Raw genomic sequence first — 17,765 nt, forward strand, 5'->3', positions numbered from 1 at the left:
AATTCCAAACTATTAAATTATTAAAAAAAAGAAAAAAAAAAAAAGACAAAGTGACACACGTGCCACCTTTGAGGTTAGTGAAAGTTAAAAGAGTAACATGTGGGCCATAATCCAAAAGAAAAAAAAGGGAAGCATTTTTCTTTTTTCTTTAAGCCTTGTAAAAATGGTGATTTATTAGGGAGGCTAAAGGCTTAACCCACTGTTAAGTTAAACTACAGCTTTAACCATGCAAACCGCCACATTGATAACACCCTCAGTTTGATTACCTTAACCAGCCACGTCTCCAACCTAAACTAAATAAACCCCATAAATAATAATACTTAACAAGGCAATGATTGGGTTGCATTTTAATTCCCAAAAATACCCTTCTATCTGACACGTGTCAAAAATATATTGGCAGACCCATTTACTTTTCAATAAACTCGGCAAGCTATTTTGTACTTTCCCCCTAGTTTGGTGAGACGCCCAAGTTTCCTCTTCTGTTTTTTAACCTTTGAACACAAGCTTTGGCGGCTTTCGTAGCTTCTTTCCCTTTGTTTTTCTTTTTTCTTTTTTATTTTAAAAATTTTATTTTTTAATGTGCCAATAATTTACAAATAATTATTCCTACATATATATATATATATATTTATGTATTGGAGTCACAACAGCTTAGTTAGCTGGCCACTCGTTTTAATATTCATTTTTCAGTTTTTTTTTTTTTTTTTTTTTTGGTTTTTCTCTTTCTTTCTCTTCTTCCTCGAGTTTTCCAGAACTAGAGAGAGAGAGAAAGAAAAATTATCATACATTTAAATTCTGCTTGTTTGGGGGAATTTCATTTCACATTGATTTTTCCTAGACATTCTTGGAAAAATTTTCACAGGTTTAAGATTCTTGGGTTATTTTTTTTGGTTTTCTTAAGGAAAAAATAAAAATTTCCCAAGAAAATTATAGAGCTAGTTGACTTGCATTTTTCTTTGCTGAAGAGATCTATTCTTTTGAGCTTTGGCAGGTTCTATATTTTTGGGTCACAACCAGTTCTCCTGGCCAGACAACTGATCTTTGCGTGGGGGTTTTTCTTGAAGAGTAAGGTTGTTGGGTTCGATTTTTTACTTATATAAGACGCAATTGATTCTGCCCAGAAAAAAGTTTGAAGTTTCTGTCTTTGTGAGAGACTTTAGTAAATTTGTTATCTTTGTCTCTCTCTCCCTCTCCCTTTCCACGAGTGTTCGCTGTTGGGATTGGACTCGTGTAATGCTGGGGTCAGAGGTTCCTAAAACGGGGTCTAACAACCTTTGTCTCAATTGGGTATCTCTGATTTTCGACACAGATCGCAAAGAATCAAAGTTCACGGAGATCTAGAGCCTCTTTGATTTTGATTTTTGTTCAGTTCCGTACATACATATATATAAATTCTTTTGCAAACTAGTTGAAGATGATGAGAATGAAGACTAAGACCACAGGACTTGGACCAATGAATGGTAGCTCCGCTGGTGGTGGTGGTGGTGGAGCTGAGCCAGGAGGCGCAGCTAATGAGTGGGAGCTAAGGCCAGGAGGAATGTTGGTTCAGAAACGAACCTCGGAGTCTGATCGAAACTCGGTTCCGGCACCGACAATTAGAGTTAGGGTTAAATACGGGTCAATCTACCATGAAATCAATATTAGTTCTCAAGCTACATTTGGTACAGTATTCAACTCTCTCTCTCTCTCTCTCTCTCAACTCTTTGTTAACTTTTAATGTCATAATTATTATTAGTAGTAGTATTATATTATATTAATATTAGGATGGAATTGAATGAGCCATTTAAATTCAATCCTATTGCTTTTTGTGCTTCTTTAATGTCACTTTTTTTTTTCAACAGTTTGATTGAGGAATTGAAATCGAATGAACATGTCAAGTTATTGATTGATTATATATTTGGTCTTTGTGTTATTTACCTTTTTGTAGGAGAGTTGAAGAAAATGTTGTCCGGGCCAACAGGGTTACACCATCAAGATCAAAAGCTGCTATACAAAGATAAAGAGAGGGATTCAAATGCGTTCCTAGACATGGCTGGGGTGAAGGACCGATCGAAGATTGTGGTCATGGAGGACCCTATTAGTCAAGAAAAACGATACCTCGAGATGAGACGAAATGCGAAAATGGAAAAGGCATCAAAATCTATCTCAGAAATCAGCTTGGAGGTTGATAGACTTGCTGGACAGGTATTGTATGAGAGAAGAGTTTCCTTCCTTCCAGTACTATATATGAATTTGAAAATGGAACTATGGAAGTGTGTAATTTTATAATTTCTTGGAATTTGATCTTTGTTTGGGAATTGGGTAGGTGTCGGCTATGGAAACTATAATTAATAAAGGTGGAAAAGTTGTGGAAACCGATGTGCTTACTCTCACTGAGCTATTGATGAATCAGTTGCTTATATTAGATGGAATTATGGCTGATGGAGATGTGAAATTGCAAAGAAAAATGCAGGTATGTTGTGGTTCTGTGATGTGTGAACTTTGTTTATTTGGTTCTTGAACTGCTCGTTAAAATTTGCACACAAAAAATTAGAGTCACGCATTGATTTTGATTTCTTCTGATGATTATGTCTCATTTTGAAGGTGAAAAGAGTGCAAAAGTATGTTGAAACTCTAGATATGTTGAAGGTTAAAAACTCCATGGCCACCAGCAATGGAATTCAAAAACCAATTCAGAATCATCAGAGGCAATCTAATGGGCACAGACTCGTGCCGATCCACGAGCATTCCAATGGGCAAAGACTAACACCAATTCTAGAGCAGCAGCCAAGGCATTCAATTGGGCATTCGCCAGTGCATCAGCAGCTACAACAGCAGCAAGCAAGGCATTCGACATCAGGGGTAGTTGTTACAACCAAATGGGAGACATTTGATTCTACCCCTGCATTAATTCCAGTCTCTTCATCCACGACTGCCTCAGCCCCCAATAACTCAGTCCAACCTAAGTTCAATTGGGAATTCTTCGAGTAAGTCATACACCACGTATTTGTTTATGTTTGTGTGGATGTGATTTGGGCTTGTCTTTTACTTGGTTTGTTATCCTTTCTTCATTCTTTTCTGTATCTAGATTTTGTTGAGCACCCCCTTTAGTCTGTTATTTGGTTCACCAGAAAATAAATGGGGTCAGTACCATAGTGATTATAACAGATTTGTTGTTCTCTTATTTTGTTCTTCGGTTCATATAACAGTTGTATGGTTCTGTTTCTGATGTTCATAAAGACGTCTATTACCTGTAGATTTGTACCTGAGAGAGTTAGGTTATTAGGCTTTTCAGATGAAGGAGAGTTGTATTTTGGAATCCTGTAATCTCATTTTGACAATGTTGATCATCTCTCTCTCCCATCTCTCTCTGATTATTAGCTTTGGCCCTTGGTTCTCTGCTACTAAATCGAGTGGAAATTCCCATCAGAAAAAAAATATAAAAGAGAGAGAGAGAAAAAAAGAATCAAACAGTGGAGGTTGATGAAAAATTATTAGTCTTTATCCCTTGCTTCCTGTAGAGGTTACAAACTGACAAAAAGACGGTGTAGATAAAGGCTTGATTTAGGCAATGAAGTGACAAAGCCGCCAATGATAGGAAGACAAGTCTAACTATGGTGGAGTGGATGAAATGATCACAGAAGATAACTTTAACAAATTAGAAGGAAATATATTTTGGTATATGATTATTACTTCAAATGTTTCCGAATTCAGTAACCATATCTCCTTTTTACTTCAACCAAGGTTGGAGGCTATAATAATCACTTCACAGAGAATGGCCAAGGCCACATTGAAGATGGAAGAACGAGAATATTCGATCTTGCTAACAGCTAAGATAAGTATAGCAACTGATAATGATATTAGCAACGACAATGCTATGTTTAATGCTATGTTTAGAACATTTTTAAAACAAATTTTAAGTGACGGGTTGGTTCAAATTAGAATCAGTAACAGCTTATTATCTAAGATTTGTTGTAAAATTATTGCAGACATAAAACTTAGCAAATCATATCAAACTTTGGTCCAACTTGTCTTGGATAACTTACCGTGATAGATTGCCACCCAAAGCCATGCATAAGCCACACTTTCCTAAAGATTCCTTTACCTAAAAACTGTGTAATTTGTTATTACTATAATTTTTATTTAATGATATCTTAAATTAAAATAAAAGCATCAGATGCCTTATCAGAATGGAAAAAAAAAAAAAATGCATGAGATATTTCCAATGGAACCAAACAGTGCCGTGGGATAACTTAAAAGGCTAGTGCACGGGAAAGCAGAGGCAAAGATTAGGTGACTTGAGTAGACGCTTTATAGGTTCCTTTTCTTTAAGTGGCAAATAAAGGAACCAATTATCATTCTGAACTTATGATTAAACATGCATTTAGTCAATATCATGAAATTAAAACAAATTTTATAGGAAAATGTTAGGTCTATCGAAAATGGCACAGTTTTGTGCCACAATTCGCCATGTGGCGAGTTGTGACTAGTAAAGGTGTGTCCCCAATCACAACTCGCCATATCTTCACCAGTCATAACTCGCCATGTGGCGAGTTGTGGTATAAAATTATGTCATTTTTTATGGTCTTAGCACAACTCAATTCTATAAGGCAATGAACAATCTTGTCATTTTGAAGATTTCAATATTCTCAGCAAAAAAAAAAAAAGGATTTCAATATTGTGCTTTATTCTTGATATCTAAAGGGAGTACAATTTTTTGTTTCACAAATTTTCAGCAAACATATTATTAGGGTACAATTTCCAATGGACTCCAAAACCATTGCATTGACTTTCAAGGTCTAAAAATAAAGTGATCATAAATTTTGCACTCATCTCTTTCTGAACTTAAAACTGATGATAAATAAAATATATGGCATTCAAGTATAAATACAAGCAGTATTTGATGATCTTCTATGCAATAAAAATGACAATCTCAACCACAATAATCAAAATCTTGGAACACAAATAACAATTACAAAGAAAATGCATCCTATCACTATAAATCCATCCCATAAGCACTTAGGGAAGGGATCACTCATCACTGCTGAATTCTATTGTTAGAATATATCATAGTAAAGCACATGTTTTCATTAAACTACAATTGATTATGTGGGTATCATGCTTTAACAGTATTCTAGATATAGCTTTCATTAGGATTATTAAAGTGAAAGAACAAAGGTGAATGTCAATAACAATTGCACCAAGTAAAGGAATAGGACACTAAATAATAATTTAGTCGGCAACTCAACAAAAGGTATTCCTGCAATCAAACTAAAAGCACTTGTAAACTGACAAGAAAAATCACGACACCTTCACAAAGAAAAAAAGGAGTTATTATCATAAAACTTGACATTGGTAAGATTATCAAGCTTTCAATGATTTTGACCTTTGTCACCAAAATAATTTGGGTTTCGGCAAATCAACTGTCGGGTCCTCATCAGAGTATCGGGTGGTGGGATCCCATAAAGCCATCAAGGTTGAAGAACTAGTCCGACAAGCAAAGAATACAATGAAATAATTGATATTCCGTACATAAAATGAATAATAATGATAAAGAAAAGCATAAGAAATGGGAAAGGATTGGAAAGCAACTTATACAAAATATGATGAAAAATCTTCAGACTCATTACTTTTAGTTTTATCCAAGTTATAAAAGAAAAAAAAGGAGAAACATAAGAAAATTTTCCTGTATAAAAGTTGAGGGCTTTATTAGTGGCAATGGAGACTTGCCTGGATGGCATTTTTGCTGGAAGATTGGAGATTTTAGTTTAAAAGTCACTCCTGGACAGAGTCATCAAAATCCAAATTTATAATTCAAATGTTTTTTTTTGCTTTTTTTTTTTGTTTTTTTCTATTTCATAATTTCAAACCACCAACTTTTTGCAGAAAATAAATGTTCCATATTTGAGAAACAAAGAAGTAAATTGCTAACCACAGACCACAGTGTCTCAAGCTCATGCCAGTCAACAGGATGGAAAAGAAGAACCTTATTGCAGCTGTATAAGCTGGTTGGCTGATGTGAATGTTACTTTTGGTGCATTTAATACAGAAAACGCTACCGACAGAATGTTGCAATTATTGATAGATAATCAATTTGCACCTACGTGGATTAGGATTGTCAGCATAATTGAGACTTAAAAACCTTCTGATGTGTCTCCAGACTCTCCACAAATCACTAATAGCTTTAACATAAAATACAGAGAACTATATCCAAGCATTACGGTCAAATTGATGAAGTTGACACCTCCTGAAGGTTTATTAAATTTTTTTATACATAAGCTCCTCCTACATGTCCTGGAAATTAGAACATAAAACCTTCTCCATGATAGTAAACAAGGCCTTTAGCCAAAAAATAAAAAAACTATGTTTATAAAATTTTCACAACAAATCTTAAATGGTAAGTTGTAATTGGTTATTATAGGTGGATAAAAAAGTAATTTAAGTTGTGGATTCAAATTAGAATAATAATAACTTATCTTTTATGATTTGTTGTGAAAATGTTGTGAACGTAGCACTTCTAAAAAATGGTTTAGTTAAAAAAAAGGGGTATTAATCACTAAGGTGATGGCTAAGTGACCACATAATTACTTGTCTATGATAATTTTGAGAACAAATACAAAAGGATTTTTACTAGGTACCCTCATCAGAGAAAATTGGTTTGACACTTTCAGAAACAACAATTATGAGTCTACATAGCATTTCATTCCCCGCATGATGTGAACCAGTTGTGATTTCCTAGCATGGATAATTAAAATACAAGCATGCTTATATCAAAAAATTTCAGGGACTAATGAAGCTCTCCTTACAATCCTCATTTTTGTTGCTTATGAGATACGTTTTTTTTTCCTTAAAAAAAAAAAAAAAAAACCAACTCAATGCCCAAGCATGGCTTTAATGAACAAATTATTAATAACCAATTGTTCCGAAAGTTTAAGCTATAGAGATGTAGTAAATTTTAATTATTTAATCACACAATTCTAACAGAAATTCTAATTAGAAGAATGATTTGAGCAAAGAGGAAGAGAGAAGATATATGCCACTAATTATCTTTATAAGAAAGTTGCGTACAAATTATGTTTCTCACAAAAGCATCTCAAATTTTCTAGCTGAAAAGCAAAATTACTAGAGAATTTCCTCTTTATAAATAGAGGTTTCAAAAGCATGTTCTCTTTTGGAGGTTGAGTAATGGTGCATGACTGCCTCACTAGTTGCTACAATGGTGCATGATCCAGTTGTGAATGAGCGAGCTAAGCCGAACTGAATATTAAAAGTCTAGATTTAGTTATTTAATTTGATTCTAAACAGAAGTCAAAATCAAGCTTATCTTCAAATAATATTAAATATTAATGAGTTACTTAATTAACTTATTCATTTTTAGTATATAAATGAAACTATGACGAAAATTTTTAACCCCTTTTTACTACAAAAAACTTTGTTTATATTATCAGGTTTATATAAGTATATTTTTATACAAGTACACCTACAAAGATATAATAATATATATACTTAAATCGAGTCTCGTGCTAAATAAACAAATACAAACAAACCTTTTTTCGAGCCAAGCTCAAGCCATTCACAAATAGGTTGATTTATTTACCACTTTACATCCAATACAAAGCTGTAAAGCTGTATATGAAAAAAAACTTGATTTTGAGTACTTTATAAGCATAGAAACATATGCTATGATATCGCAATATCATCTAATGATTCACATCAATAAGCGAAAAAAAAATGAGGAACAAATAAACCCCTAAAACGAATTTTAGCGTGAATGAGATCAGGAAATTAAAATGAAAATAATAAAATGAGGTGAGAAAAATATGAGAATTTATTTAAATCGATTGATTGTTGAAGAATTCATACATACCTGAATTTGAAAGCTACTCAGAGAGAGAGAGAGAGAGAGAGAGAGAGAGAGAGAGAGAGAGAGAGAGAGAGAGAGAGAGAGAGAGAGAGAGAGAGAGAGAGAGAGAGAGAGAGAGAGAGAGAGAACTCATCAGTTTGAAATTTGAATTTTAAATGCAAACGTGGAGGGCTTTAGTTTAATCATTTTTTTTCAAGCAGGAAGGGAGTTAAAATTTCGGGGGATTTTCGCTTTTACGCTGTAGGTTTTTTTGAAAAAAGTTTCAACCTATGTTCTCAAAAAAAAAACCTCTAGAAAATAAAATTTTTATTAAAAAAATAGAGGAAAAAAAAGAAAAGAAAAAAATAGTCATTCGGTCTCATGAATTGTTCTATATTATAAAGAGATTTTCTTGATTTATTCTTTGAGTTGGTTTTTTTCTAGGTCTTGATGGTAACCTACTATTTCTTTGTTGCCATTGTTGGCTTGGCCTATCGATTTAAATATTTTCAAACTGAGGAAGGGCCTCCCTTAGATCTAAAATTTTCAACATTTTTTGTGTTTCTTTGCTAACTTTAGGATTCAACTCACAAAAATTTACTTTTTTTTTTTACATGTATCATAATTCGTAAAATTTTCCATTCATTGTTTTATGTGTTTCATGTTTTATGTCAAACTCATGTCTTCAAGAGATGATTCCAGGTGGACAAAATTTACAGTTCACTAAAAGGCTATTTCCCAAATAATTTCAAAACAAGTTTATTTTACCACGTAATAATAATAAAAAAAATGTATTATTAAGCAAAAATTCCTTAAAACAATAGCTATGACTTTATATTAGTTATATAAAAAAAAAAAGTTGAATAATATTTAGAAGATTTTATGGAATGGTGATGTCGAGTGCCTGATCTAATTGATAGGGTCATGAGATTTGGACATATTTTCCTTAGCCTCGGCATAGCCAAATAGGTTTTGATTACACTGCAAGAATAACCATAAAAATTCAAATGTGGATGATTTCCACAAAAATATAATTTTAAAAGAATTAAATGAAATTCTTAATTTTTCGGAGTGCAAAATCATTTGTCAATGGACTTTGATTGTTTCACATCTAATGGTATCCACACTATTTTATTCATTGTGTGTAAAATGTTTGTCTACTTAAAGGAAAATGAGAGAGGAGCAAATCTATTTACATAAAACTTCACTCTTCCAAAGAGAAATATATTTTTAAAACATCACATTAATCAAACTCACATCAGTAAATGTGGTATGAAACTCGTTTATCGAAGAGTTAAGATTTAAGTAAAATAGTCAAGTTCCAAAAGAAATGTTATTCCATATAAGTTTGAAACAATTCTATTTGATCTTAAAAATTGGTAAACTTTATTATTGAAAGAAATAGAAAACTCGGGATGGCTGGATAGGTTTTGATTACTGTTGGACCATGAGTTATGCCATTCTACCTCAAAATCAATTGCTGATGAGAAAGACACATTTAAATCTTTTATAGCATTCGACATCACGCCACAAGGGCATATTTTTAGAGTAGTTGTAGGGAGTCAAATTGTGATTCCCCCAACAATCCCTCCCTACAATAACGCTCCCGTGACTCGAACCCATAACTTTGACTCTGATACCATTTGTCAGACCATCAGTTATACCATTTCACCTCAAAACCAATTGATGATGAGGAAGACACACTCAAATTTTTTATGGTAGTTGACATTACACCACACAGGCTTGTTTTTAGAGTGGTTATAGGGAGTCAAATTGTAATTCTCCCAACAATTATATTGCAAGTGTAAGAGCATTCATAGTAAAGTTGCTAAAAATTTAAAACATTATTTTATCTATTTTAATACCACACTTTATAATACACCCCACAACAATTTTTTTTTATTACTTTATCTATTTTTACCACTTCTTTATTATTTTTTAATTATTTTTTAATCTTATGCGTCTCTTCCTCTCTCTTTCTGTGTTCTCTCTTCTCCCAAACAAAAACAAACCATTGCAAAACCACCAGCCACCACCACCCCATTAGAAAGCCCAATCCACCACCCAAGCCACCACCACCACCATCACCATTAGAAATCCCAATCCACCACCTACCGTCAAGAAACCCAAGCCACCACCCACCATCCACCACTATAAACCAAAACCCACCCACCCTCTAGCCACCATTGCAAACCCCATCCCAAAATCAAATTGATAACCACCACAAAATCCCACATTTCAAACCCATACCCAAACCCAAATCAACCAACTACCAAGCACACAATAAGAAAGAGAAAGATTTTCAGCCATAGCAAAAGAAAATTAAAAAAAAAGAAAAAAAAAAAAGAAAGGGAAGAGAGAAACCACTTCCGTCCAAAGATGACAGTTTATTGTAACTCAGTTGTCATTTATTTTAAGTATATCATCTTTACTTTGAACCACATTTTGGAGTTTTAGTTGCTAAAATGACAATATAACAGTTATACCTCTCTTGTTGTGAATGCTTTAACCATATAAATTCGAGGTGGATGATATAAAATGGAAATCTTGAACTTTCGGAATTGAGAAAAATCATTTGCCGATTATGAGTGACGTGGCCAGGGCTCATAAAAAGTGTATGTAACTTAAAAAAAAATAATGAACTGGGCCTAAGACTCTTGCAGGGCCCACTGACTTTACGTGTTTAAAACATAGATAGTTCTTGAAGATTGCTGGTCTGTTATTGGGCTCCTTGTGATGGACTACCATGACATCACAAAGCCCAAAATCCTTATTCTCCTTAAACAGATATATGTCTTACGTGTCTTTTTTTTTTTTTCCTTTCACCTTGATACATATCTTGGGTCAAATTTCAGTTCCACAGCATCAAGGCCATCATCCACATACAACTTGGGCATATTTTGGATGGGCTTATCATTGGAGCCACGTGAAAGAAGATTTTTTGCATTGTAGAATAGATTGTTACAATAATAATTAGGGATTCCCTTAAAAAAAAATGGTTGTGTTAATATATAATATTTTTAGAATAAATGATAATTTATCATGATGTCAAAGTGTCAAACATGATCTTTACTCAAATTTTTATTTAAAAAATTAAAAATCTCATGTGTATGCGTTTTTGAACACAAATATGAAGTTTAGGGATGACAAAAATTCCACAACTCACTTAATTTCTTATCTCACCCTAGCCTACATGGGTTTTTCTTGTCCTAAAGAGATGACAAGATTGGGGATAGAGTTTGCTCACCCCTGCCCCACATAGCCCACGCAAAATGTACATATATAAGTTTTGATTTAATTTTAATTGTTTTTATATATTTAATATTTTTTTATGTATATCTTATTTATTATATATTCTTTTGTACATATTCTAATATCATTCTCAAAGCACTTACTTTCTTTTTGTTTCATCTCATTTCATTAGTGTCAAAACCACATCGAGATTGCAAAATATCTCCAATTTTTCCCATCTTATACCGATTTTTTTATCATTTTTAATTTATACTTTTTTTTTTTTTCAATTGGTGAGAGTAGGTAACATAATTGGGTTACCTCTTTCATCGATGTAATGTATTATGTTGGTTCAATTCTGCAAACAACCCAATTGGCCCAATTCGCTGTCCGAGAAAGATACCAGCAAAATAGCCCAACTTGTAAGCTCTTAATTGGGCAAGTTGGCCTGATCTGATTTGGAGCTTCTCACTTACACGGTCACACCAACCATTTGAATTTTTTTTCCTTCAAGAGTGTCCATTTCATATGGCTTAAATTTATAGTTTATTAGTACTTTATTTGACTTATAAACAATAAGCTGAATAAAAATAAACCAACTTTTAACCTTAAACAAATGCACTTTAAGATTGAGAAGAATAAAAGAGAAGAGAAGAGAAAGGAAAGTTTTGGTGCTCTCCAAGCAATTCTAAACATTTTGTGTAATTAAAAAAAAAAAAAAAAAGATAAAATTTGGCTTCAAACATGTTTCTTGTCCTGCTCTAACCACCATTAGAAAGATGACATTAATTTTTGTCATGTTTAATGTGCATGACTCACTTAACTCAATCAACCAAGTGAATTATGTGCATTACATATGATGGAACACATGTCATCTTCTAATTGGTAGTTGGAGTCCAATTAGAAGATGTTTAAAAATTAAATAAATATCATCCATCCAATTAAAAATGAGAGGAAATTGGAGTACACATATGATGGAACACGTGTCACGAATCTTAAATCTAAATAAAAATTGGAAGAAATTCGAGAATTTGATGGGAAACTTTATGTTTATTTTAATTTTTTTAGTGTATACTTTATGGAAAATTGGCAATTGGCTAACTAGGTCCAGGCCGTGCGATTTTATCTGGACTCGAGGGCCTATCGCCATTAGCATGGATTGACTGCATCTATGGGCTTGTAGCTTGAATGTTGAATATGGATCCATATAATCAAGCCCATTAACATGAATTTAGACTACGACCCCGAAGGCAGAACTTGGGCTTATACAAATTGTAGAATATCAAAGATTAGCCGAAATTATGTTGTTCACTGCAATTAGCAAATTCTCTTGGTGTGTCCATTAGAGACAAAAACTTCAAACTTGTAACATATTTTCTTTAAATGCCAACTTATAATAAAATTCATTTTTATCAAAATTGAGGATTTTTTTTTTGAGGAACAAAACTACGTCATATTAAAATCAACTGGCCAAATCAGCCTGGAGTATAGGATGAAATTGTGGCAGAACATCCTCCATCCACACTAAAAAATCTGGAATGTTAACAACAAATCTTGTTAAACCATGAGCAACAGAATTACATTCTCTCTTTGTATGAGAGTAATTATTTCACTTTTGTAGGTCTTATATATAATACAATGGACAAAAAAAAAAAAACATACACATGAATTGTCAAGACACACGTTAACTGAACCCAACTCTTTTATTTATTTATTTATATTTTTATTTTTTTGAGAAGAACTGGACCCAACATTTATTTTGCATATTGAGATCATCTCAAAAACATTGCTAATAAATAATGTCAATATTTTCATAAATTTTACTAACAAATGTGAAATGCCCTAAACTTTTAAGGCAAAATAGTATCATGTTCCCAGCTTGGAAACGGTCTCCGCAAGAGCATTCACAATGGGAAATGCCATCCTATCCTATTTTACCATCCCAAAAAACTATTTTATCAATTATACCATACCATTTTATAACACATCCAACATCCTAACTTTTATTTTCCCATACAATATATTAAAATAATATATCTACAAACAAAATAATATATCCCAAATCCATCTCTATTCTCTCCCATCTCTCTTCCCCTGCCACTGCAACCACCTACTCCTGCCACCCCCACCACGAATAAACCCCAAAAAAGCTACCAAACTAAAACAAATCACCACTACATCATTGCCTAAAAACTAAACTTTCAAGTAGCTAAATTAAACATTTAAACAACCACAACAAATTAGCAAGCAATCAACAACCATTAAAACCACCACCATCAATCACAAACCCAACCACACCCACACTCATCAAACCCACCATCACTAGAAAGAGAAAAAAAAGAAGAAGCAAACCTAACACCACCCACGGCAAGCAAACCCAACACCACCCATACCCACGGCCAACACCACCATGCCGATCCACGCCAATCTCACAACCACCAATGCACCAGACCCACGCTGATCCACGCCAATCTCGTAACCACCAACGCACTAGACCCATGCCGATCTCGTAACCACCAACACACTAGACCCATGTTGATTTTGCAACCTAAACCATTAACCCATTAGACCTAATCTTGAAACCCATTAGACCTGAAACCCATCAAACCCAAAACCCAACCAAACTCATGAACAAACCATAACCATTGACGGGTTGGCAAAGATGGGTAGGTGACGAGAGAAAAAAGAAAAAGGTAAAGACTAAAGAGAGTGTGATGAAGACTGAAGAGAGAGTGATGAGTCAGGGAAGAGGATGAATAAAAAACAATATTTTATTTTTACAATTGAGCTAGAGTACCATCTTATATTTAAGATGGTATTGTAACATAATTGTAAATTTTTTTATAATTGAAAGACTAGTTGTTGACTTTTTTTGTACTGAAATGGTAAATCTCGGCAAAATATGACATATATCATGCCGGCTGCGAATGCTCTGCGCTTTCTAAATTGGGACACCTAATCGTACAGAGTCTATTAAAAAGAGATGGAGTGAGTTTTACCCAAAAGATGAAAATAGTCAACAAGGACCCCAAATCCCAATCTCTATGCAATGAAACTCTCGTCATCTTCTTGTGAGAGAAAAAAGAAGAGTATAAAAGTTCTTTAGTAAATCGAGACTAGCTTTATTGGAATTGGATCAAAGCATATTCTACGTGATATGCTCAAGAAAAAATTAAAGTTAAATCATTAGTGTTACCTAATATAGCTTTGTATATGAAGATGTTGAAAGTATGTATATATATACATATAAAATTGAGTGGAACTAACTCCAAGCCAAAATTATTGCAATCAAGAACTAGACAAGTTGAATAGCTCTTCCTAGTTTTAGTTTTTCCATATAGCATAAAATAAAATTGCGGCTTATGATAAACGCAATGTCAAAGGTAATTAAATTTTGGCTCAAATTCAAAGGGCTTCGAAGATGACACGGAACGTGTCCCATGGCTTCTAAACTAAAGTCGTACGTTTTGCAAATGAAAAATATATATATGCATGAGAATGAGCATGAAGACCAAAACCTAGAGATCTCGATCGGAACCACTTTTAGTCTTGGGGTTTAGACTTTAGAGCCTAATACGGTTAATAATCCGTATACAATTATATATACATGTTTCCTTGTCTCCGTATGAGGGTGCTACTGCCTATGTTGTTGCCATTATTCCTGTAATACTAATAATGTCAATGTAATTATATTCTTTCCTCTTATCTCTTTTCTTTTTTAGGTTAATTATTAGTGGACCACTCTTTTGATTTTGACCACAATATTAATCACTAGTAGTCCTTTTCGTACGTCGCTTTACAACGCCAAATCATGTAGTGCTTGCTTAGAAAGATACGAAAGATGATCTTAGACTATGACAAATTAATGATATTTTCAAATTTTAATTATACAATATACACTTGTATTTATCTTAAGGGAAAGTCTCTCTTAAAAAAAAAAAAAAAAAAAAATCTTTCTTGTACTTCTCTCTATGGAGTGCAAGTGTTATTTTTATTCAAAATGAGATTGAGTTTGACAATTACTTTAATAAAATGACAAAACATGATAAATGTTTCTTCATAATCTCCACAAAAATCTTCATAGTCAATATCATCCTTTCCCATCATTTCATCTTGATACATCTTCCCTGATGATCAGATATAATTCTTTATGAGATATCATATCTTTTAAAAATCTTATCAAGTATTGGTTTACTTTCGTATTCAACATATAGAAATGGGGAAAATCATAATTTCTATCAAATTTCATTTTCATCTTTCTCAAAATATCTATTATTTGATTTGATGAAAAGTCATTTAACGCTTCGTAAATGTAAAATATTTTGCATATAAAATATTTTATTGAAAATATTTTTATTTTACTGTGTTTGGTTACATTCTTGAAAATGCAAAAAATCATTTTCAAGTATTTTGTTTCACAACAAATTGAAAATTTTTTCACAATCTCATCATTTTCAAGCAACCACCACTAGTTCCAGCAAAAACCAATCCACCAACCACCTAAACCACCACTAGATCCGCACAAACCCACCACCACTCCAAAACTCCATTGACCACTCAAATCCACAAATATTGAAGAAGAAGGAGAAGACCAAAGTCGACCAACCACCCACCATAACCCATAAACCCAGCCACCAATGTGACCTACAAACCATCCTAGCCACCCACTGCATCTTAAAAACCAGCCACCCACCACAACCCATAAACCAGCCAAAAAACCCAAATCAATAAACCCACGCAGTGGTAAAAAAAAAAAAAAACCAAATTTGAGAACCAATGGGTGAGTTGATGATTGTGGAGTTTGAGTAGTGTGATGGAGGATCTAACTGCATGGTTAGACTAGAAAAAAGAAAAGAAAAGAATCGGTGGATTTGAGTGGTTGAACCAAGAATTGGTGAGTGGAGCCAACGATGGTGTAGGTGGATCAAGTAATGAGAGCTACTAACAATGATTGGTGCCAACGAACCTGAGGCTAAGAGTGGATTGGTGGCTCTAGTTTGTGGGAAGGGAGAACTTGAGAGTGAGAAGGGATAATAGTCATGAGATAAAAAGTGTAAAATATTTTACACTTCATTTAGGCATAAAACATTTTATGCTTGGGAGGCTAAATTTTATAGTTAACCAAATTTTACACCCAAATAAACATGATAAAATGTGTAAAATATTTTCTGGAAATTTTTTTTTCTTTGAACCAAACAAGATGATTAAGAGTACATTAGATATATATTATGAGACAATACTCTAAATTAAAAGTTTAAGTCAATAAATATGGATTATATGTATGTACAACTTTCTTTATTCCTTGATATAGGAGTTAACACCCACGGGTACACTTGAAACGATGTGGGATCCATCAGTAAAATGCTTTTGCTTCACCTTATTATTGGTACAAATAACATGGTGGCCCTTTTTGATTTCCTTTCCTCTTCTGGCAAGTATTCCTCTTCCTCCTAAAAGTTCTCACTTTCCATCCATTGAATCCCTTATTAAGGGGAAAAATTCTTAGCTCAGTACTCTCGGATCACGGATAAATAGTGCTCCATTCTCTCACATATATGATGGACCTCATCATGAATTTAATGAATGGACTCCACCATAAATATAAGAGGAGAGAGCACTATTCTCCGTGTTTCAAAAGTAACTAAGAATTACTCTATTAAGAGAGCAGCAACTCAAATCTTTTTTCATGCATGGTCCTCGTTCATTGCCTTCTCGATGCTGCTGCATACTATTTTTTCGTTTTTGTTTTCACAAACTACTTACCTATAGATAATTGAGTTATATGCATTATGCGTATAACACAATCTTATCTTCTTTAAGTAGCATGCGGAGTGCTTACTAGCTAGTTAATTATTAAAGAGTGCCACCAAACATTACTTATAATTAGTTCAACAGTGATTAATATACTTCAATTATCATGCTTGTAAATATGTAAATTTTTTTTAAATTTTTTTTTAAAAAACCTATAACATTAAACCTCGTTAAAAGGGTTCCTTCATTATTGTGATCATCTCTCACGGGAAGGACCACAAGTTTAGAGGATTAAGTCAAACCACTCTATAAGTTTAATCATATACTTTTTAACTTCAACGCCCCTTTATCACGAGAAGGTGGTTCTTGTCCTCATTCTTGATAATAGGTTTAAGGTTGGCCCCATATTCCATGTTCTTGACTGCAGTTTTTTCAAGGTTTGAATGAGCCTGACATTTTTAGGTTAATCCACCTTATACCTTAAATGTGGTCTTCCTTATACCATGCATTGAATCTTAAGTTTTACTCTTCAATTCTTAAAACTGAAGACGTGCAATGTTAGGCAACCCAAAAAAAAAAAAATTATTGTTAATTAGTTACTGATGGGGCCGACGAACTCTTGCCCAGACGACCTCATCAAGTGATAGGCCAAAGACGAGTTGACCCCTTGTGATAAATTAACCAATTAATTTAGTCAAGTGAATTAATTAAGTTAATTAACATGCAAACGCGTGGTAGCACAAACAAATCACCAATAAACTAATTATGCAGCATAAAATATATAATACGGTGATTTGTTTACGAATGGGGAAAACCTAACGGCAAAAATCCCACTGGGTGATTTTCAGGTCACCACTCCCGAAACTCCACTATTATCACAACAAGCGGTTACAAGTAAAGGAATCCCAAGTACCTTACCAACCTACAGTTGAACCCTTACCCCAATACCCAATTGGACTTG

The 17,765-nt window shown here is 33.5% G+C and overlaps 1 protein-coding gene across 1 annotated transcript; it reads left to right on the forward strand.

The window, feature by feature from the left end:
• The first annotated feature begins 689 nt into the window (after positions 1-689).
• Positions 690-3,351, forward strand: LOC115960369 (BAG family molecular chaperone regulator 1). The gene is made up of 4 exons (XM_031079238.1): positions 690-1,661; positions 1,928-2,184; positions 2,306-2,452; positions 2,584-3,351. The coding sequence occupies exons 1-4, from the start codon at positions 1,415-1,417 to the stop codon at positions 2,968-2,970; spliced, it is 1,038 nt and encodes a 345-aa protein (XP_030935098.1). The 5' UTR covers positions 690-1,414; the 3' UTR covers positions 2,971-3,351.
• The last annotated feature ends 14,414 nt before the right edge of the window (positions 3,352-17,765 follow it).

This window comes from Quercus lobata, chromosome 9, assembly GCF_001633185.2.
Source record: "Quercus lobata isolate SW786 chromosome 9, ValleyOak3.0 Primary Assembly, whole genome shotgun sequence".
In the NCBI taxonomy this organism is placed as follows: domain Eukaryota; kingdom Viridiplantae; phylum Streptophyta; class Magnoliopsida; order Fagales; family Fagaceae; genus Quercus; species Quercus lobata.

Excerpts from the sequence above, each read along its gene's own strand:
- LOC115960369 (XM_031079238.1), top strand. The coding sequence starts at position 1,415 with ATGATGAGAATGAAGACTAAGACCACAGGACTTGGACCAATGAATGGT. Across the intron at positions 2,185-2,305 it reads TTGATAGACTTGCTGGACAG|GTGTCGGCTATGGAAACTAT; the intron begins GTATTGTATGAG and ends GGAATTGGGTAG. Across the intron at positions 2,453-2,583 it reads AATTGCAAAGAAAAATGCAG|GTGAAAAGAGTGCAAAAGTA; the intron begins GTATGTTGTGGT and ends CTCATTTTGAAG.